This window comes from Festucalex cinctus, chromosome 13 (genome assembly GCF_051991245.1).
Source record: "Festucalex cinctus isolate MCC-2025b chromosome 13, RoL_Fcin_1.0, whole genome shotgun sequence".
Lineage (NCBI taxonomy): Eukaryota > Metazoa > Chordata > Actinopteri > Syngnathiformes > Syngnathidae > Festucalex > Festucalex cinctus.
This window is the reverse complement of record NC_135423.1, coordinates 13,325,130-13,347,306: the sequence shown is the minus strand read 5'-3', so window position 1 is coordinate 13,347,306 and position 22,177 is coordinate 13,325,130. Positions and strand designations below refer to the sequence as shown.

The following is a 22,177-nucleotide window of genomic DNA, read 5'->3' as shown; positions in this document are numbered from 1 at the left end:
TAATGGTAGCTAGACAGGAAATAGACCCTGAACCAAACCAGTCACTAGGCATCCTCATGACCTTTTAATTTACTGGCATCCTTTTTGTGAGTGATGGTGAGAGTGTTGAGTGAAAGTACAAAACGAGTTAGTTTTGTTTTTTAAGTAGGTGCGGCAGGCGCCTCAGGGGTGGGAAACCTACAGTCCGTGGGCAATGTTTGACCCGCAATTGGGTTTTGATCAGGTTCGCCGTGCAATTGTAAAGCAACTCGCAGTTTGCCACCACAGATTCGCATATTCACTGATTTTATTTTATCCCAATATTTTTGGGCATTTTTTTTTTCTGGTTTTCTGGGATTAACTCCCATTTTTAGTGGGAAATGTATATCGAATAGTTTATCACTGAAGACGTTTTGGGGTTTGGGAAAAAAAATTCCAATGCATTTCAATTTGTGGGGGTCGACTGTACACCTCTGAGAAACTTGTGTAAAAAGCACCTCACTTCGAACCCATAATAAAATGGTCGCTGGTTGCAATGTATTTTTCCAGAAGGCTGTTGACATGAAACAGCCCCTGATCGGTTTAATGGTTCCCCACTCCTGTGATCAAATGTCTTTGACTCTCCAGTTGTCAACTGCAGCACCTCATCTCACCGGCTCAGGCACCACCATCACCGCCTCTAGCCTAGTGTCCTGCTTTAAGGGTGGGTCACACACTGGACATCAGAACTGTACTGCACTGTGGATTTGCCTTCGTTTGTTGCCACGGCCATAAGGGGGTGCTGCTGAACTTATTTTTTGAATTTTTTTTTTGGTTGTTTTTTGGTTGTGAAGCCATACACTGAATCTCGCTGCTGGCCACGCTTTAAAGCAATGCTTCACGGCCGAACCTGCAAGTGGAACTCTCCTGTAGGGCATACGCTGGCACAACAAGTGCCTCCTCACTATTATTGTGTAAATACACACACACATAGCCTACACACATTGATAGAGTATGCAGCGTAAGTGTGGGAGGTGTGCAGCTTTTGTAGAATTTGATTTGCAGCTTTATCTTGCTTCTCTGTGTATTTGAATGTGATCATCAGTCACGAATGTCACACCGGATGCTGGTGTAATGACATAATTTTGTTCTTTTTCTAATTGGAATTAGTTAAGGCTCAGAGAGCTATTAAAAAAAAAATCTTTTAAGGGTAGAGAACTGTCCTATTGGACAGTATACCAGCTCCCAAATTGCAAGACAATGTAACGGGTGAAACCTGCTACAATATGGTAGCTTATAACATTTGCAATGATAATGTGCCAGTAAACATTTTACTGAACCAACCTGTGTCTGTGCATATATTTTAAGTACAATTTAACACCATTTACACGTCAATATAAATCATTAACATTTCATTTATACAGAACACATAATGTGTGATCATTCTAACCATCCGGTTCATTAGTAGTGTTTTATTTTTTAATAGACCTACAAAGTCCATATAAGAATCGTAGACACGATGCAATGATCAAATGTTAATTTTTATTATACATTACAGTATTAACAGTGTTTGCATGTTCCTCGTGTATACACATGAGTGTTCTCCAGATCTGCTTCCTCTCAAATTCCACAAACACACATGTAAAGGTTAATTGAAGACTCTAAATTGTCCCCGAGTGTGAGTTGTCAATGTGTCCTGCAGTTGGATGGGAACCGGTCCAGATCGCCGAATACAAATGTGTATTTAAAATGCATAAAATCGATCTAAATAATGACTTTAATGAACGTCAATACAGTTATTATTATTATTCTTATTATTCTTCTTATTATTATTTTAGTATAGCGATCATGAGACCGGAAGTCGTCATCTTGCTACTGGCCTGTGACGTCACCACGCCAATCATTCGTGTCGGCCCACCTGAGATGCCTTCTTTATAATTGGCGCCAGTGGAAGCGGGCAATGGCGTGTCTTTGTTTTTCAAGGCCTCCGTCGACGCCGTGCGTAAGTAGCTGCAGTGGCCCGTCAGGGAACTCCGTCTTCGGCTGTGAACATGGCCAGGGCCGGGTTCTGCGACTCCAAGCCTCTGCTGGACTTACACAAGGTCAGCATGGGCTAGAAATAACTCCATCACTTGGGTGACGTCGTGGCGCTTTTTCACTGTAGTTTTTCCCCATCAAAAAAAAAAAAAAGCCTTATCGGGTATAATTACCTCATGTCGTGAAACTTAATTGGTTAGTCTTAAGTGTTTTGGACTCTTTAATTTTGGTCACGAGTCATCTTATGCGGTTAATTATTTTAACTAGTCAACGCCATTGAGTTAGTGTTTTATATATGATTGTATAGGTGGCATGCGTTTTACTGCATGAGTCAGAGAATGAAAACATACAACTAAGCTAAGTCGACCTCCACCAAGGCCAAACGATCCATATTTTGATTAGCACCGACTAGTGCGTAGTCACTAGAACATGTATTAATTGATTTGTCTTAAAAACATTTTCTCATATTTTCTGTTTGATTCTGCAGGCGGTCGAGAGGCGAGCCCTTATAAGAACTTTACCAACTGTCATTGGGACCACCGATTGCTGGCAGCCAGTGGAGGTTTCAGAGTCCAAACTGGTGCCTGTAAAGAGGGAGCAAGAATCCAGATGGGTACCTGAGCTGTTCTCCATATATACAGTATATAATTTAAATTATTATTGGAACGATGTTTTAAATGTTACTTGTGATTTTGTGTTGGTATTTCATGTATGTCACTAAAGTGAGTACACCCCCACACACACACACTTATCTCTAATTCCATATTTTCATGGGACAACATTTTCGAAACGGTACTCTGACACAATGAAAAATGTTCAGATTACTTAACAGTGTAAATTTGTTACCTCAAAATACAGCCATTAATAGCTAAACCCCTGGCAACAAAAGTGAGTACACCCTTGTCCAAATTGAGCACTGTCATTTTCCCTTCCCAATGTCATGTGTAAATGGATGTTGTTGACCACTAATGTAAAACATTAAAATGATAAATGACAGGTATTGTAGCTAGCGTTTGGCTCCACTGTCACTTTGTTTTCTTTTGGCATTTGTATTCAAATGACCCAAGTTTTGATGCATATTTTCTCCCAACAATTTTGCTCTGTTTCTGAATTGCATGTTTTCTTGTTGGTGCATGAACTGTGCACTTCTGTTGCAGGACAGGATGTTGTCAGCCAAAATGAGCTTTATGGGCTTCGGCGATGACACGTGGACATTCTCATCTGGCAGCGTCATCCCTGCCAAAGGTGTTGAAACAAAACGGAGGTGATCAGTTGCTGAATGCCACTTCATTTGCTTGTACTTTTTTCCTCTGCGTGTCCTCCTTTCCTTGCGCGTGTGGCAGATGGATTTCTGGAGGAGCCTTTGCGTCTTTACCCTCGCAGCCTGCAGGGCTTCCACGGCCTGCAGTCGCTGGTGCCCGGCCTGCTGCGCCATGAAGTGGAGCTCGCCCTCGAGAAGCTGGACCTCATATGGGACCGCACCTTTGCCTGGGAAATGTTCTTGGACATGATGGTGAGGATGCTATTTGGTTAACTTCACACTCAGTTAGGTGGCAGGTAGACTTATTTGTGTAAATGCAGGTAAAAAGACATTTCCATAGCACTTTAAATGTTTTCTTTCAATTAAGGCTTTATTTCTTTTGTGTGCAGAGAAGTCAAACTTTGCACACGCTGCCCAATGCTGAGCTGCCGCGACACTTCACTGATGCCACTCGAGCCGTCCTGGTTGACTGGCTTGTTCAAGTCCATGTGAGTGCATGGCGCCTGATGCGCCCCCCAAAAAAGTCAAAACATACTCTTGTCTTTGGCCTCGTACCTGCAATGATTGGTTGGTATGCTAAAACTTCTAATATGAGATTTATATTGTATTATAAGCGTGTCTCTTCCAGCCAAGGTCATTTTCAATTCAGTTTTATTTGTTTATTTTTTTTTAGTTTTGTTTTAAATTTAGTTAGTTCCTAATTAGTTTTCACGGTAGTTGTTTTGTTAGTTTTAATTAATAAATGCTTAGTGTTAGTTAATTTCAGTATTAGTTTTATTTATTAATCTTTTTTTAAATGTGTATTGTGCGTAATATTTAAAAAAGACACAATGGGAGCGATGTCATCTGAAGGTGCTTTTCTATTGGCTGCTGCTAGATGACATCACTTCTGTGTGACACACTTTCAAACGTATTTATTCCGGTTAATAAATCTAGTTAAAATCATCCCCGTAGGCTCATGTATTTTACAATGACTAAATCGAAGGACATTTTTGCTATAATTAGTTTGTTAGTTTTGTCAACATAAAATTAAAATTTAATTTCAGTTAGTTAGTTTTTTTTTAAAATCTTATCTAAATAATTGGTTAATTGCTTTATTATAAATACAATTAAATGTATTGGGGGGGGGAGATTGAGTATTTTTTATTAATTCCATTTGATTTTCATTCAAATTGTTCGTTAATTCACTGAAGTGTACATGATTAAAAAAAAAAAAAAAAAAAAGCTTGCCAATTTTACATGCACATTTGAAATATTTTACTTGTCGAAATAACCTAGCCCGTCTGCTTTAAAATCAAATGTGGCCCTTGAGCACAACTTCGCCCACTAATGCTACACATTGACTTGAAATTTATTATAAAACTAGGGATAGGTATAGGTAATTAATATTTAGATTGATTGTGTGGAATTTATTTAATTAGTTAAGTGAACATTGATTGCATTATTTAGCTGCAAACAGTAGAGGCGCCTTTTTTTTTTTTCTTTTTGCATCGTTTATGCTGTCTGCCAGTTTCTAGTTAAATGTTGTTGAATATCTCAAAAAATTTTAAATCAAATAAGAACTTCATTACTATAATGTCAAGCTGCAATTCGTGGGCTACGTCCAAACCGTTTTCTTTCTATACTTTCCATGGCACACCACACATCAAATATGGATCCCATCTTTTCAATATTTAGAAGATTTGGTTCTTTGCTTTTGTTTTTCTTTGTAGTAACAAAAACACACTGCCATGACTGATATCCCAGCTGCATCACCTGAGAGCACAGTTGGAATGATTTGAACTATGAAGTCTTAATAGTCTTATTTTCCATACCACTTGTCTTCACAAACATAAATATTTTCTTGTTTAAGATGGAAACTAAATTCCCCCATTATACAGTAGTTGTGACACTATCTGATTCTTGTCGAGTTTAGTCCATGAAAATGACACCATGATTGTTTTCAGTGCGTTCCAATACTTTTAAATTTAAATCATGCCTAAATGTAAGCAGCATATGCACATTTCTTCTCAGGAGATGTTGCACTTCCAGGATGAGACGCTCTACCTGGCCATTCACCTCCTCAACCGCTCCCTCCGCCTGATCAAAGTGACCACAGCCAACCTGCAGCTCCTCGGCATAGTCTGCCTCTTCCTGGCTGCTAAGAAAGAGGAGTCTCTCCTCCCGGAGGTATGATTCCTAGGGGGAGGGGCCTGCTCAGCTGAAATGCGCTTTATTTGAAGGTGACATGCACCTCCTGTTCCTCAGGTATCTGGACTGTGCTACCTAATGGACCATGCCTACACCAAGCATCAGCTGCTGCGCATGGAGAGGAAAGTCCTCACTGGGCTTAAGTTTAACTTGTCCTACTGTCCCCCTTTGCATTTCCTGTTGCTCCTCGCGTCCGTTGCCCGCTGCAGCGCTCAGGTGACGGTTAATTTGCTTTATATGAATGCCGGCAAGGTCAAATCATGAGTTGTTGATTGGCTAGCAACGTTGTAGTACAGAATGAATTCAAACGGCATATAATTAATATTCTAACCACTCTAATACTTGGTCATGCAATATTTGAGTACATTTAATGTCAGAATTATTTTTGATACTCGAGTACAGCGGATGAATGACTTTCCCTGAAGGAATATATTACTAGCCAGGTGACTTGAACTTCTCCAAAATTAATTTCGGTTAAGGTAGTTAAGTATCACTTTCAGGTACTATATTATGCTGCATGTTAGGAATGTAATAGGGGCAATATCGTGAAAAACTGCCACAATGTCATCATGTCACAATATTAAAATACGTTAGTCAGGTTGATATCCATTTGTGCAGTTCTAGCACCCTCTGGTGGCTATTTTAGTGCAATTTAATTTTCCCCATGTGTTTTGGCCTTTCTATGTTAAAAATCCACACTAATTGTCAGATGAAGGGGAACCTAATATGCTTGTGAACAGAGTCAAAATGAGGAACTCAGTGTGTGCATTAGCAAATGCCTCAATATTAAGTCATTGTAGGTTGTTTATATGCATTGCTGTCATGTTTAAAAGCACAATATTGTGCTTCTGTTTTTAGTCTTTTTTTTTTTTTTCTTCTTTTTTTTTTTTTTAAATTGCGCCAACCTCCCCATAATATCATTACTGTATCGTGGGCCTTCATATCATCGCTTTGTGATTGTTTTTTGGATATCATTACATCCCTAATGTCAAAGCAATGTGCCATCACTTTTGATCTGTGCCACCAGATGGTGTGGATGTCTCGCTACCTGCTGGAGTTGTCTCTACTGGAGGGTCAGTGTGTGGCGTTTCTGCCTATGCAGTTAGCGGGGGCGGCCCTTTACTTGGCCCGGCGAGTCCTGCAAGAGCCCCAGACCCCGGAAGGCGAGGCTGCCTGGTGTCTAGCCTCCGGCATCCACGCTGGCAGGTATTGCAGCTATTTTGTTTACACTTTCTTCACATTCGTTTTAATCGGCGTCTGCTTCATTTGTAGTGAGACCGTCCTACTGCGAATAATGCAAATTCTGGCTGGCGCTGCAGCCAGAGCGCACACCCGAGAGACCTGTGCTACTTTTATCAAATTCTCCTCCCGGGAAACCATGCATGTCAGCAGACACCCTGGTCTGAACAACACCTCTACTCTGCTGGCCGCGTGCACTTGACTGGCACTTGTGTGCTAATGCTGGACAGCAGTAACGCCAGAGTCCTAACTTGACTCCTCTGACCTGGGGAGGAAGAAGGGTTAATAATATGATGGCAAACATCTTACCATGCTAATGTTTGCGTCCATTTTATGATCGAACATTGCAGCGTATTTATAAAATATTTGAAATTGTATTCATGTCTATTTTCCTATTTTTTTTTTGTTTTTTTTTGTGTATGGAGATGTGGTTTGTTTGTGAAATTGTCTAACTTTTAATGTTAAAAATAAAGTGTCTGCTGCAAACTACTTGAGTTACTCAAACACACACTGTACCCAAACAGAACTCATAATTTCCACAGTCAGACAGCATGCTCAAGAGTTATTGTGCAACATTAGATGCAATGTCATGTGGGGCAGCAGTTGTCCCTAAATGGCCTCAGTCGTGTACATTGGGCTTGTCTACGCTGGCGTAGACAGTATAGAGTCTATACTGTCTGCGATAGCATGCACAACACAAGTCTTCGAATTTAGTTTTAGCAGTATTAAAACGTTTGGGAAAACGCGTGAAGACATAACCCAGCGTGTTCACTGCTCTCGTATGTCGCCCTTGTCACAGTTTTAAATACTTAAACTAAAAACGAGCAAATTAGACGCAATGGAACTACGTGGCCGTTCACTTCCCCACACTTCCGACTGTCTTACGTGAGCCAAGCTCTGATTGGTTCTTCCTAGTTTGTCTGACCGACGAATGGGCGTTTAGCCCATTCCCGAGGCTGGCAGCGGTCCAACAAAAATGTGACGCGAGGCTGTGTTCAGTTCAGCAAAACACCTTATTCGTCCCAGATAGTGCCAAGCTGGCCAGCATCTGACCTCGTGTGACATACAGAGCCCACGCAAATAACACGTTTGTTTTGTTACACTTTTCTAACAGTTTGTAGTCGCGTAAAGGTTGCAACGGGTTGTGCGGCGTCAAGTTCACGGCAGTCTGTCAATCGGCATTTCAAAACAAGGCCAATCGAGGTGCCATTGAAGGATCAACGTTATGGTAAGTGCAACTTTAAAGTATGATGCCAAGCTGAATAAGGGTTTTACAATTTGTGCAATTCTAACTAATGTAGTTTATGGTATAACATGGATTTCTTTTATAACTTTGTTTTATTTTGAAATATGATCGGGTGTGCTGCCGCTGCATTCATGCCTTTTTGCCAGTCGGATATATCACAACCCGTTTCACTTGTGTATATTTCAGAAGGTGTTTAAAAAGATTAGGATAAATTAAGTATTTTTGTACTTAAACACCGACAGATACTTCCAACATGGTTCCGAGTGAGAGAAACGGCGTTGCTCGGCGCCGTATAATCGAGCCGATGGGGAAAATCGGCTGTCAGTGTTGGGAATAGCTGTTTAACATCTGGAGGTAAGTTATGAACACAAGTTATAGACACACTGCACGCATTCGCACACAGCCTCGATAATGCATTATATTATCATAGGGCGCAGCTTTTTCTTCAAGCCGGCGATTAACTTGTATATTTCACTCACGGTTAACAGTCTGTTAGCAGAACACCATTGTATTTGTTAACCAAGACAATTATAGTTTCAGATCATTTTATTTTTAGTTGTTTTTGCACGCGAAACCGTAGACGGTGTTTGTGTTGAGAAGAGGAGAGGCGGCTACGGTAAGTTGGGTGTTACATAATAGGAGGGGGAAGGTGCCGTGGTGTGTTACTGTGTTGCCTTCATGTACTTCCTGTAAGTTCCAGACGACTGGAAGTGATGAGATGGATCACACGTGTTTTTAAATACGTTATTCAGGCCGGGGCGATATGGCCTGAAATCGCTTCTTCTTCTTCTTCTTTTTTTTTTTTTTTTTTAACTGTCTTGTGCATAGCTCCAACAAGCTTTGAAAGAGGTTTGGTTGGATGATTGTTTTGTTTTTTCATCGAGCATTAGCTTGCATCTGCAGTATTTCTATTTTTTCTTTACAAACTGAGCAAAAAGTACTTCCTCTTGCAAATGTGGCGTTTTTGTGAAAACAAATATGTAAACGCAGCCCTTAATGAAATAAAATTTTAATATGTTTAACAATTTAACATCATAAAATGAGTTGCCAAACTACATGGCTCGTCAGATGTATAATTATGTCTTAGGTGTGCACCTGTTTCGCAACCTTGGATGTGCATATATTGTAACAAAGGTTTGTCAGTGATTTATTTCCCCCAGTTTTTTTTTTTTGTTTTTTTTTTTAAATACATACGATACGGACAACAATGTCAAAATGATTCCGCTCAATGTGTCATTTTTATTTTATTTTTTTAAGTGAAATCTAGTTTGAAAAATTTCGAAATACCGTATAGCGACCAAGCTGCTTCGTTGGCAACAAACTAATTGATTTTAAAACACATCATTAAAAAATTTGTCCTGACAAATTTAGATTAATCTCCCAGCACAAGTCTACAATTAAGTGCTGATTGCTAATGATTATTGCAATATTACTCACCTCAGCATTGCTGTAGTATCATCCACACATTGTAAAACTGGTTTAATATTTACATGTGCGTTTTTTTACATTGTGTCCTTGGACCACATCCATCCTCAATTGAAGCAATTTATTTTGAGCCTGACATGACTTGGATTGTATGCTTGTGACGTCATCATGGTGATAACTGTCCTCAGGCTTTTATGATTACCTTTTAAGAGACATAGCTTTACAGAAGAGCTTTACAGGAACACATAACATAACACAAGAATTGCTTTGACACCATTTTGTGGCATATTGGCGCCAAGAAACAATTGGTGCTGAAAACAGAAAAAAAGAATATATTGCTCTGTGTCTAAACTTTATCTTACTTGTACTGAGCAGCCAAGACAGATGTGTGTTAAACTTTTCTACATTGCAATAAGTTAGTAGAAAATTGGCAAAGAAACAGCAACAAATGTTAAAGTCTGAAGTTTTGCATGACAATTGTTTTTAAGATAAGTTTGAGGCAGCAGTGTTGTGACAGATGCACCTATGACAACTGATGGATTAGACTGCGCAATGTAAACAAGGTTGAACAGTACACGATTGAGAACAGCATGTTCTCTCTCAGATCAGCATACTTGCCTGGCTGCTTTCCCAAGATATTATTTCACACAATACACCTGTCCAGAGTGGTGAAAATAATTTAATCATTCTAAGTGATTATTCTGTTGAACATTTGACACAAAGTACACGTCAGATGAAAATGAACTTTTTTCTTTTCTTGTTTTTTTTGTTGGTAGACATGCTGTCAACAAGTGAACATGTATGTTACGTAACGCCATGTGAAAGTTGCCATGGTTACCAGACTTTTGCAGACCTACCAGTCAGCGTAATCCAGCAGGAGGTTAAATGCTGCTGTATGTTTTGTTGCAAAAGCTTCCTGTGCTTGCATGGGTTTTATCCAGCAACTTCCACACACAGTCCAACAACTCGGTGGTCAATCTCAATTGTCCAGATGTTTGAATAGAAGCAGGAATTTTTGCGGCCTTATTTCTCGAACCCTACGTCCGACTGGTGACCTCCGGGCATCGGTAGATTCGTCTCGGCGAGGCCTTTCCACCGGTGTCTGTCCCATTGCGCCATGACATTGTATTCCGGAGAAAGAAAGTATATACTGTGCTGTATATTAAGTAAATAAAAAATATATACTTTTAAAGAGAGACTTCACTTATTTAGCCCATTATAGCAATAAAAAGTTAATATTTTGTCTATAATTAATTTGATAATTTCATTATTTTTTATGTACAATTAGTACCTTTAAAAACACATTTTGCAATTTGCTGTCGACTTAAAATGACATCACAAGGGCTCAGGTAACCAATCACAGTTCACCTGTTTTCTAGGTTTGGTCATGTGACATTCACAAGCTGAGCTGTGATTGGTCACCTGAGCCCTTGTGATGTCATTTTCGGTCGACGGCAAGTTGCAAAAATTTGTTTTTAAAGGTACTAATTGTACATTAAAAATAATGAAAATATCAAATTCATTATAGGCAAAATATTAATGTTTGACTGCCAAAAATGGTTAAATAAGTAAAGTATCTCTTAATGGAAAATGACTAAATGAACATAACAAAAACAAATGATGAAAGAAAAAGCATTCATAATAAACTAAAAATCATACCAAAATAAAAATAAAAAACATAATAAATGAAAAAAATGTATACTGTGCTGTATAATAAGTAAATAAAAAAAACCCCATACTTTTAATGAAAAAAAGAACATATATGATGAATGACAAAGAGTAGCGGTTGACGCCAATGCTCTTTGTACCCTGTTGAAGTTGGCACATAATTTCACTGTTGACAAATATTTTTGCGTTTTCTATGGTGTCATTTGTATTGTAGTGAAAAGAAGAAAACATCATGACAGGATGTGTTCCAGCTTGCTGAGGGGTGAAAGGCAGGGCCACAACCTGTCTTACATCTCCAACCGGCTGGAACAAAGAACAGTTTGCGCAGAAGTTTATTATCAGGAACGCATTGAATGACGAATTGGCATGCCTTACCATTCATTGGCTGGCGACCAGTCCCGGAAGTCAGCCGAGATATGTCAGTCAGCCGGGATATGCTCCAGCTCACCCGTGCCCCTAATGAGGACACGTGCTGTTGCAAATCCATGCATGGTTGATGATTTATGTTTTTTTATTTTATTTTTTCAGAAGCCAGAATGGTAAAAGAGGAGCTCGTATTGGGTGAGTGCTCTTCTCATCCTGCAAGCAGCAAGAATGCCAAAGACAAGAGCAACAGTTCCACTCTGAGGGCCATGAGAGAGACCAAAGACTCCGACGACTGCAGCGAACGCGGCTTCCGCTGCAGCTCAGAAAAGGACTCTGGCTACTCCGGTGAGTTGAAGTTAAACATTCGACCGTCTAACGCTTTCCTACCAATGCCGTTTGTATATTCTAGACAACTGCTCCGATTGGCAGCAGACGGACGCGGATCGACAGAGCAATAAAAATCAAACACAAGCGGCTGCTGATGTGACGTCCGGCCCAAGCCAAGATGGCGGAAAAGGAAACGCTGGCAATCCTAAACGTATGCCAAGTGTCCAAGCAATCCAGCCCATCTACATCCTCAACAACATAATGTTCAAACGGGTAATTCAACACAAAATGAGGTTATACTGTTATCAATACAAGGATATATTATTTTACATTTTCTTCTATCTATCCATTTTCTATATCACTTTTACTGTTCAGAGTCACTGGTGAGCTGGAACCTATCCTAGCAGATGACACCTTGGACTGGTCACCAGTCAATCTCAGGGCATACACTGATCAAGATGGAAACTAGTGATGGGAAACTGAAGCTTCATGAAGCACTTGTTTCATATATATATATATATATATATATATATATATATATATATATATATATATATATATATATATATATATATATATATATATATATATATATATATATACTCCGGTCTCCTCCCACATTCCAAAGACATGCATGGCAGGTTAATTGGGCGCTCCGAATTGTCCCTAGGTGTGCTTGTGAGTGTGGATGGTTGTTCGTTTCTGTGTGCCCTGCGATTGGCTGGCAACCAGTCCAGTGTGTACCCCGCCTACTGCCCAGAGCCAGCTGAGATAGGCGCCAGCAGCCGCCGCGACCCTTGTGAGGAATAAGCGGTCAAGAAAATGGATGGATGGATATATATATTTTTTATTTATTTTTTTTAAATAGGAAGAGTGGTAGAAAATGACCATAATATGTTCATGAAAATTGCCCAAAATGCCAGAAATTTGACAAAAAAGTCAGAAAAGTCTAAAAACGTATTAACTTTTTTTTTTTTTTTTTTTAATCCAAAAATGGAAGACAAAAGGTAGGAGAAAATGAATCTCAAAGCATTTGATGCTGCATTTTGATCCTGATTTTTGTGTTATGGTGCCAGTAATTAGCTTTTGGGCCAACAGTATGAGACTAACACTAACACACTAATTCAGTCATCACGATGTTCAAATGTTTTGCGACTCCAGACAGATTTTTTGTTCTTCATTTGGCCTAAATGCATCTTTTGACAGGAAAGGTTGCTGACCCCTGGGCGAGTGCAATTGAACTTGGCTACATTTCCACTGCATCTTGAAACCAAGAGTGCCCTCTAGAGCAGTCAAAAAATACCACAAGCGCTTCATGAAGCTTCATTTGTCCATCATTAAAGTAAACAATAATTAATTATACTTACCTTACGCAGATCTGATTGGCTGGATCGGATCGACAAACAAAAATTGGCATTTTTTTAATGCAAAATTGGTGAATGGTGCTTGGTTGTAATGTCATGATTTGCCGATCGACCAGTAACGTTATTGGTCAGAGCTGCAAAATAAAACATTACAGCAAACACAATCTCAATCACGTTCTGTTCTACCATCGTTAATAATCCAAGCTTTATCAGCATATAAAGTCAGATTAACAAAAACAAGTAGTGCTTTCAAAGTTAAAGCATTAACTAATTAATCACAAAAAATATTGCATAATCATGTATTAATGCATATCAATCACAATATTAATTTTGACCACAGATCATCCTTTATCTTGACAGCGGGGATGCTTACGTTAAAAGTAGCACAGGTTATGTTAAGAGCAATAAACATAACTACATGTATTAAAGCATTTAATAAACGTTTGCATATAACATTCAGAATATTTGTTCATGTCAAACTATCGGGGGCATTTTTTTTTCCATTTCAATTATGCAAGTAATTAACTGATTAGAAAAAGATGAGGATGAGAGTGCAAGTGGATCAAAAAAAGTTGAAGACGTCCACCTTACATTAAATGTCGAAAAATGAACACATAACAGGTGCTCGTCAAATTTAGCAGGCAAAAAATGTTGCTAAAAAAGCCTTTTTAATTAAGCTATGTCATTTATCTGATTTAAAAAATTGAATCATTTGACACCTTAAAAAAAAAAAAGTCAAATATTTTTAAATAATTTGTTTTTGTGCCCCAATTTTCAGTGTACCGAATGTTTATTTTTTAGATAATTTTTAGGCCAATACATTTCAATTGAGATCAATTATACGCCAGTTTTGCCTACGGCGCGAACAATTTAAATGCTATGTGAATCAAAGCACAAGTCAGCGTTCCATGGGACTTAATTACGAAACAATACTTGTTCCAAAATTTTGCTTGTAACTGATTTGCATATGAACAAGTGCGCTTGTGAACCGTCTACCGCACTTATACTTCTTTAATCCCATCCCTCCTAATTCTCACCACTGTCTCCTTAATCCCTCCAGCCACAAACCATCCCAAAAAGTGGTCATCTTCTGTGGCCACACGTTAGCAGTGAAGCCCCTGGTTCCGCTGGCGCCCACATGATCTTTTTTCCACAACCTAGCTTGATGCCCACCACCCTCCACAAGCCCTCCTCGCACAAGAACAGCACAGCAGGGAAAAAAGTCTTACCCGTTCTCAACTCTTACCCCCGCATTGCACCGCACCCCATCAAAAAGCCTCCCGATAAATCCCTGTTGAGCGACGAGGCGCAGAATTTGAGCAAGAGGGTGTGCACAGAACACAAGGGAGATCTCGAACCCGTGGCCACCAGTCAGCAGCTGGCAACCTCCGCCTTGGACCAGCCATCATCATCATCATCATCTTCATCCTCCTCCAGTCCCACTCAGGAGTCCTCAAATTCAGCACCCTGCAGTCCATCCGCCTCTGCGCCCACAAGCAGGCCGCCTCCGAGAAGCGGGAGCGGGCGCCACCGCCGCTTCCACAACACCGTGGAGATCCTGCGGCAGTCCGGCCTGCTGGACATCACGCTGCGCACCAAAGAGCTCCTGCGGCAGAGCAACGCCACCGAGCGGGAGATCGCCGAGCTGCGCCGGCACGCCGAACTGCTCTGCCAGGCCGCCGACGGCGGCAGCCCGAGCTGGCAGAGCGTCTACCGAACCATGGCTGAGTCTAACTACTACCCGGACCTGCAAAACCTGACATGTTTAAAATCGCCCACTCACCGGGAGTCGGTTGACCATTTGGAGATTGCTGGGAAAGAGGCCACGCGGCGCTCGGACCCGTCCGGCCTTCTCTCAACGACACCAAGACAGAACTGCTCGCGCGTCGAACCACGCCGAGAGTTCTCGTCAAGTGAGACTTCACCTGAGGTCGTCTTCACGCCTCCTGATAGTTCCACGGGTTAGCATGAGGTGTCGTGCCTTAGGTGTGTTCAAGCCATCAATGACTCGATTTAAAATTTGAAGTCTGCTTTTTAGTACATGGAGGATTAGCCTCTAAGTGCAACTGTTAGGGGTACTAATGGTCCTCACAGATGTACTTCCAGTCTAGAATTGTAAAGCATCAAATTTGCGTGCCTTCTTGTATTCTTACCCCGATGCACAAATTAACAGTACTTCATTGCCTGCAGTTTGTAGCCTCAATGTCGGTACTATCGTTATTTGAATGTTTACAACAAAGATATGAACTACAAGCCACAATATCTGACTCTTACAGTACTTTTTCCTTTAGTGTCTAACATTACAACAAAGAGGAAAAATTAGCTGATATTTTTATTTATTTTATTTTTTGGGTGGGGTAAAGTTTGAATATCATTCTTTGTCTTATATTGTAATGTTACAAAAAATATATATAATTTGATGATTTTAAATCACACAATTTTGGCTAATTAATTGGTTGGGCCCTAAAAAATATTTAAAATTAAAAAAAAAAAAAAAAGCTTGCTCTCACACAGACATTAATTAATTGCTGAGGCCATTGGAACTCAATTGCTAACCAAAACCGCAGAATCTACCAGGGCACTTGATTGGAAATAAGTTTTGAGTATTAAACAAGTGCCCCTGTGGAAGTAGATGCCTCTATTTTCCTACATGAGGAGAAAAATGGATAACTTATCACAAAATTTGGACATCAATTGTTAACTGTTGAGCATGCAGTAGCTAACCAAAACAGCAGCACCTATCAACATGTAAACAATCTGTAAGATAAATTAAAATAAGACTTATCACATGTTGGAAATGGGTTATCTGCACATTATCAAAGGTAATCATTTGGAGACGTGTTTGTGCCACAATGTTGTGTACATCTTATGTTCTGCGGAGCTACACACCTTATTTCTGCCCAGTCTGACAAATACCGACAGGTATGCGGAACCAACAGTGGAATTAGGCCTTAAAACCAGTCTCTTCTTATCAAGATCAGCTGTTGTCCTACATGCCTTATTATTATTATTTTAATCATCATATTTTATCGCCTTAAAAAGAGTTTCACACTGTGCAGGTCCAGCACCCGTCTTTTGCTTTTATGCAGCCGGTGTGGTTTGTACTTACATGATCCTCATTTTTATCATTTAGCGGGACTCCTTATTGGCCATAAACACACCAAACGTCCTTTGATGACACTTTAATTGTTTGCACACTGCCAACATTGCATTGTTTATAGAATGCCTTTTAAAAAAAAAAAAAAAAAGTAAGGTAAAATTAACTGTCGTGAGTTTATTTCTAAGTAATCTTATGTGCCCAAAGTGAAGTTCACGCCACCATTTTAGTAAAATTACAGAAGATTGAGAAATAGTGATATGAACAATGGCGTGAGATACTTTCATGTGTATAACTGCTTCTGTTGGGGAGTTCAGGATCAGTTCATCGAGAATCATTCGAGCTCCTCCTCAGTGATGCGATGCAGCGCCGTGTCTTTCCTTAGGCCCAACGAGCAGTCAGGTGGCTCGGGCCAGCACAGGCGATGGAGACGCTAACAAATAAATGAAAAGTTGTAGTGAAACATGCCAAAATCACATACAGGTATACAACCAAAGACTAGATGTTTTCTTTTTGGATTCTTGGAACATGTAGTCGACAAATTGTCGACTCGACCCACCTGACTGAGGGTTCCGCTGGTGGTGCTTAACTTGTATAGCGCGCAGCCCGGCACCAACAAGATGGAGGACAGGGCCATCATCCAGCCCATCACGTAGGCCCAGGTGGGATACACGTACCAGCGGTTGAATGTCAGTGGCTGGTAGTCAACTAGAGAATATATAAAAGCGCCCTGGGCCAAAACAACAAAGTTTTTCAAGTGTGGTTGAACAGTCAGCCACCATTGTCCACCACGATTATGATTTAAAAATTAAATGTTCTCACTCACCAGTGAAACCAAAGGGGTCAGGTAGCGCCAGCAGATTTTGAAGAAGGGGTTTGCACGCTCGCCTGTCATGGCCGCTATGACGCCATACATCCGCTCTGCTCCTTCATGGAGAAATACATGCAACAGCACATAATAATGAGCTCATATTGGAGCTACTATAATACATGTCATGATGGCAATCACAGAAAAATGTGAGTGATTGGTGTTCACTTGATAAGTTTTTGATATTGATTCACTTTCACCATTAGGAGAGATTCTTTTATCACAGTTCACTGTTCATGACAAGGTAAAATAAAAAAATTAAAATCTGTTCTCAACAAACTACACCAACTCATACGTCAAATTAGAGTACTTGATGAAAGCTTACCAGATTTTTAACCCTTTTTTGTCAGTAAGTCATAAATGATTGCACAATAAACCAAGAATCAGACATGACCCATCAACCTACCAAATATCCAGCCGATTGCCAAACTCTCAAATACACAGAGAAAGAGGATGCAGGCTCCGTTGCAAGCGTAGTAGTCGATAATCTGGAAGACGTACATCCCTCCCTGAGAACGGCATCAAGGAGAATTATTTCAACTCACTGGCCACAATATTAGGTACACCTTGTATCCAGTGATGGGAAAATGAAGCTTCATGAAGCGCTTACATTATTTTTATCCTTCCCTAGATGGTGATGTTGGTTTAAAAATAAAGGCTAGTGCTTCATGAAGCGTCATAGTCCACAACTACACTTAAATTTAACACTGAGGCCTTCCATTACAAACACAGGGACACTGGGGGAGAGAAAATGGCTTATTGGGCCCAATTTGGACATTTTCGTTTAGGGTGCACGCACTTTTGTTATAAGGGGTTGAACTGCCTATGTGTTAAACTGTTTTGAGCGGATAGTCCATTTACAAACTGTACAATTCACAATGGAATAAAGTGTGATTTTGTCATGGCCTTACTCACTCCCGTGAAATTTTGTACATGGGAGGAAACCATTTCATCACATGCTTATGGGATTTAAAGTGCATTTTTGACAGCTGCAGACTGATTCATTACGTGTGTGTGCAAGCCAATATTCCGACCTCGGTGATCATGACGAGTTGTGAGAAGAAACACGTGAGACAGAAGAGCAGGAGGAAACGTTCCCGTCTTCCCGGCCGACGCAATACTGCGGGAAATAGGTCAGTGATGGACGTCATCACCACTTCCATGGATACAAACTGCAGAGAGAGCAAAGCCACGAGGTCACGTCCAGACAAAATGGAGTCCAAAGACAGACGTCGAACCTCTGTGTCCAGGCCCAGGAGGACGATCATGATGAAGAAGCAGACCGACCACACTTGAGGCAGTGGCATCATGGCAACTGCCATAGGGTATGCGATGAACGCCAAGCCTGGACCTGGAACCAACATCCACGAGCACCAACCATCAACTTGTAACATTTAAATCATGGGTGGTACTCATTTTATTTGTGGTCTATATCGTAGATATGGTTTATTAGTTTTAGAATTTGTTTTAGTATTTTTAAATAAATATATATATATATATATATATATATATGGCCACTGTGATGAACCATGTGCTGAACCATGGTGTGAGCAAGGCTGGCTTGAGGGTCTTGCTGCTGGCCTTCCTTGATGACTTCCACAAAAAACTTTTTCCACCAGATCACGTTGATGATCCATAAAGATTTACTGAAATTATGTTGTCATCTGGGACAATGAGAGTTTCCAGCGGGCTCTGCTTGTACATCAGTGGTTCTAGGACCACCCACATTTTAGTGATTCCTCCCGGCATATTCACCATTGGTCAACCCCATAGAGGAGTTATTTTCTGCTTGGAGGTGGAAGGTGTATCAGTGAACCCCCCAGACTCAGGTCCCACTTGTCCAGGCCATGGAAGAAGCCTGTGGTGACATCAGCCTCCAGTCCATTCAGGGATTTATACGCCACTCAAGGCGGTTCTTCCAGAGATGTCTAGATAGGGAGAACATCGCCTGTGATGTGGACGAGGCCCTCTGGCCTGACAGAAACCGAAGGCATCATGATGCTTGACCATGATTATATCTCAGTCGCGTATAAAAATAAAACATTTTTGGCTGCATATTTGTGTGCTGTTTTAAGATTGTTTGATGAAAAAAGTAGACTAGACTCAGTCATTTTTACAAATGGAGAAATATCTTATTTTCCAGAATGTTTTCAATTTTGCACGACAATGTGCTGTAAATACTTGGTAGTGTGCAGCAAAAGCTTAGTTGTGTGTGCTCAATGAATGCTATGTGTCATTGGAAAATACGACTGTGTGTAGCAAATGAAAACATGAGTTCCATTTTGTGAACACAACGTAGAGATTTGATGGCAAGAGTCTTCTTGCAAAGGGAGTGTCGGGTTTACCATTTTGTGTGTGCAGTATTGAGAAATCTGTTATTGTATTGAGAATCGTAATAATAATACAGTTGTTTTATGACTGATTGCCAATCACACATCCAATCAAGATAGAAGCTAACTGTTTAACTGCCATGTAAAATAAGTTTAGCGGTTTCCTTTTAGGGCTAATACCAGCACCATACACATTAAAAAAAAAATATAATAATAATAATAATTATAGAGTGACTTTTTCAGCAAAAACAAGGGGATAGGTGCATGACCAGGCATATGTACAAATGCCGAACTGTGGAGATGATGATGTAGAGGTTCACCTGACTCCGCCACGTCAGCAATAGGAACGCCTTGCTCATGAGCCATAAATCCCAGCACCGAGAAGACAGCAAAGCCAGCAACCACACTGGTGCAACTGTTCAACGAGCACAGCCAAAAGCAGTCCCTGAAACACACAAACATTTTCGGTATCCTCTGACCAATATTGAGAAGCTCCATGGACCGAGGATTGCTGGACAAGAAGGACTTTGTTTCTATCAAGCAATGTATGAAAATACACATTACCTGTAACAGTTATTCTTTTGGTTATTGTAGCTGCCCAGTGTAGTCAGAGTGCCCACGCCGATGCTGTACGAAAAGAAGATCTGAGAGCCAGCTGCCATCCACACCTGTTTAAAAAAGGCTTCCATGAGTATGTTTTGCCCTTCAATCCATCAGAGTGGATGTATCACAGTCCTACTTGAGGGTCTGCGAGTCGCGACAACTCAGGCAGAAGGTAAAACTCCACTCCTTGTCTGGCTCCGGGAAGAGAGAGTCCTCGGATCAAAAGGATGAGGAGCATCACGTAAGGGAAAGTGGCAGTGAAATACACCACCTATAGGTGAGATGAAGGCTCATTTCAGTCACATGTTTTCTTGGTTAGTGCATTTTGATGGCTTTCACCTTTCCAGTTGATTTGACTCCTTTCCAGACGCTGAAGTAACAAATGACCCACATAGCCAGGAGGCACAGAAGCACCTCCCATCTGATGCTACCAATCTCCTCAATGCCCCCTGAGATTTTTAACACTCGATGTCTGGAGAGGTTGATATGTTTTATGTCACTTAAAATGTTTAAAAGATGATATTCTAATGTGATCTCACTTACTCCCAAAATTCCATTGCAGCTGAAGTTCTTTTGGTGTGGTTGGTGTGATTCCTCATTGTAATGTCGAAACAATCCACTGTGACCAAAGTGACAAAGATATACACACAGACGCGCACTCCCAAAGACATGCACACACACCTAACCTCACCTGTGTTCCAGTAGTTGTCGCAGGTGCTCCAGGGCAGTGTCGAGTTGAAGGAGAACAGCAGGTAGAAGAAGGCCCAGGCCATAACAATAATGTAGGTCGTGGAGGTGTACAGCAGGATCAGCTGCCCCCCATAGCCGATACCTGACACACATAAACCCAAACATATTTGATGTCAGGCTTACTGGTGTTAATCACTCTCTTGACATCATGCTGCTGCATCTTAATTCTTTTATAGGTCAAGTCTTTTACTAGGCTGTATTTTCTTGTATATAACTAATTGTGCAACAATGAAGATTCACATTCTTCTTCAGTTCTTTATTCTGTCCTTTGGGTCATCCTCCTGTTGAATCACCCATCTTCTGTCAAGCTTAAGTTCAATTTCAAAATATCTTGAATTGATTTTGCCATTGCTTATAACAATTAGTCCAGGCCCTGGACTAACATAGCAGCCCCAAAACATGACGGCGCAATACTGCACAGATGGTAAGACATTGTGATGTGTTGTGTGCTGAGCGATTTGGATCCCAAAGTGCAGAAATTTTTTCTATTTATTCACATTGAGAGGCAGAAACTAAGAGATCTGTACACAGGAACAGTGAGCAAAAATCCAACAACACTAACATCTTTCAGACAGCTTAAATAGAGAATCAATCAATCAATCAATCAATCAATCAATCAATCAATCAATCAATCAATCAATCGCATCATAGATCGTGGCAAGACATCGTATGACATGTTGCTGTGATTTTTATTCTACAGATTGCAATTCCTTCTAAACAATTAAACTTTGGTTTCATGTGCCCACGCAATATTTTGAACATCCATATGCTCTGTTGCTAACTTCAAACCTGTAGTCAGGTTTCTGGGGACAGCAACGAATATGTTACTTATTCTACTTACTTATTGTCAACAGAGATGCTTGCATGTTGACTCCCAAATTTTTCTGCACAGCCAATGCTTGCAAACTCAAAACTGGAATCTTGAACCAACAACTTAGGTCGGCTTATTGCAATTAGCTCTCAGAAAAGGAATCATACATGACAGAGTGTTGCACACCTTCAGCCAGTGGGCACATTTTCCTCCAGCAGCTGATGCCTCCCTGTTGGGTGTGCTGGCCCATGGTGGTCTCCAAAAGGAAGATCGGTACGCCGCACGTCAACACAAACACCAGATACGGCACCAGGAATGCACCTGAAAGTTACAAACACTCGTTTATGATTTGTACACGTTTCAGAAGGGAATATTTTTGCTTACCGCCGCCATTTTTGTAGCACAAGTATGGAAACCTCCACACATTGCCCAGGCCCACAATGTTGCCGGCAACAGCCAGAAGAAACTCCACTTTGTTGCTCCAATGTCCTCTCTCCTCAAGTGCATGTTGGCCTGGTTGTACGCCACGTTTTTTGCTCCGCATTCCTTAAAAGCTCAATTTGAACCCGACCTCCCGTTCAGCAACACACTTATGTGAGCCACACTGGCTGCCCAGTTTTGTCTACCAAATTGTCAT

The 22,177-nt window shown here is 40.7% G+C and overlaps 3 protein-coding genes across 5 annotated transcripts; 2 read left to right on the top strand and 1 right to left on the bottom strand.

Annotated features, from left to right (window-relative positions):
- The first annotated feature begins 1,858 nt into the window (after positions 1–1,858).
- Positions 1,859–7,171, top strand: ccnp (cyclin P). 2 transcript variants are annotated; one of them, XM_077540641.1, is made up of 9 exons: positions 1,859–2,060; positions 2,483–2,635; positions 3,153–3,240; positions 3,339–3,508; positions 3,646–3,744; positions 5,270–5,425; positions 5,504–5,662; positions 6,474–6,652; positions 6,719–7,171. In XM_077540641.1, exons 1-9 carry the CDS (start codon positions 2,010–2,012, stop codon positions 6,885–6,887), a joined length of 1,224 nt encoding a protein of 407 aa, XP_077396767.1. In that variant the 5' UTR covers positions 1,859–2,009; the 3' UTR covers positions 6,888–7,171. The 2 variants fall into 2 exon arrangements, with proteins under 2 accessions (XP_077396767.1, XP_077396768.1); XM_077540642.1 differs by having other exon boundaries at positions 1,860–2,060; positions 2,483–2,608.
- A 480-nt stretch (positions 7,172–7,651) lies between these two features.
- Positions 7,652–15,341, top strand: LOC144032752 (CLOCK-interacting pacemaker). Its single transcript, XM_077540126.1, has 5 exons — positions 7,652–7,913; positions 8,174–8,285; positions 11,553–11,735; positions 11,800–11,990; positions 14,142–15,341. Exons 3-5 carry the CDS (start codon positions 11,561–11,563, stop codon positions 15,045–15,047), a joined length of 1,272 nt encoding a protein of 423 aa, XP_077396252.1. The 5' UTR covers positions 7,652–7,913; positions 8,174–8,285; positions 11,553–11,560; the 3' UTR covers positions 15,048–15,341.
- A 976-nt stretch (positions 15,342–16,317) lies between these two features.
- On the bottom strand, positions 16,318–22,103 carry LOC144032746 (sodium- and chloride-dependent GABA transporter 3-like). Of its 2 annotated transcripts, XM_077540117.1 has the most exons (14): positions 21,925–22,103; positions 21,727–21,861; positions 20,671–20,811; positions 20,523–20,598; positions 20,319–20,451; positions 20,116–20,250; positions 19,941–20,044; positions 19,697–19,821; positions 18,285–18,397; positions 18,081–18,218; positions 17,453–17,555; positions 17,005–17,105; positions 16,738–16,908; positions 16,318–16,611 (listed from the first exon to the last, which is right to left on the bottom strand). In XM_077540117.1, exons 1-14 carry the CDS (start codon positions 22,082–22,084, stop codon positions 16,513–16,515), a joined length of 1,734 nt encoding a protein of 577 aa, XP_077396243.1. In that variant the 5' UTR covers positions 22,085–22,103; the 3' UTR covers positions 16,318–16,512. The 2 variants fall into 2 exon arrangements, with proteins under 2 accessions (XP_077396243.1, XP_077396242.1); XM_077540116.1 differs by having other exon boundaries at positions 20,523–20,811.
- Between the last annotated feature and the right edge of the window lie 74 nt (positions 22,104–22,177).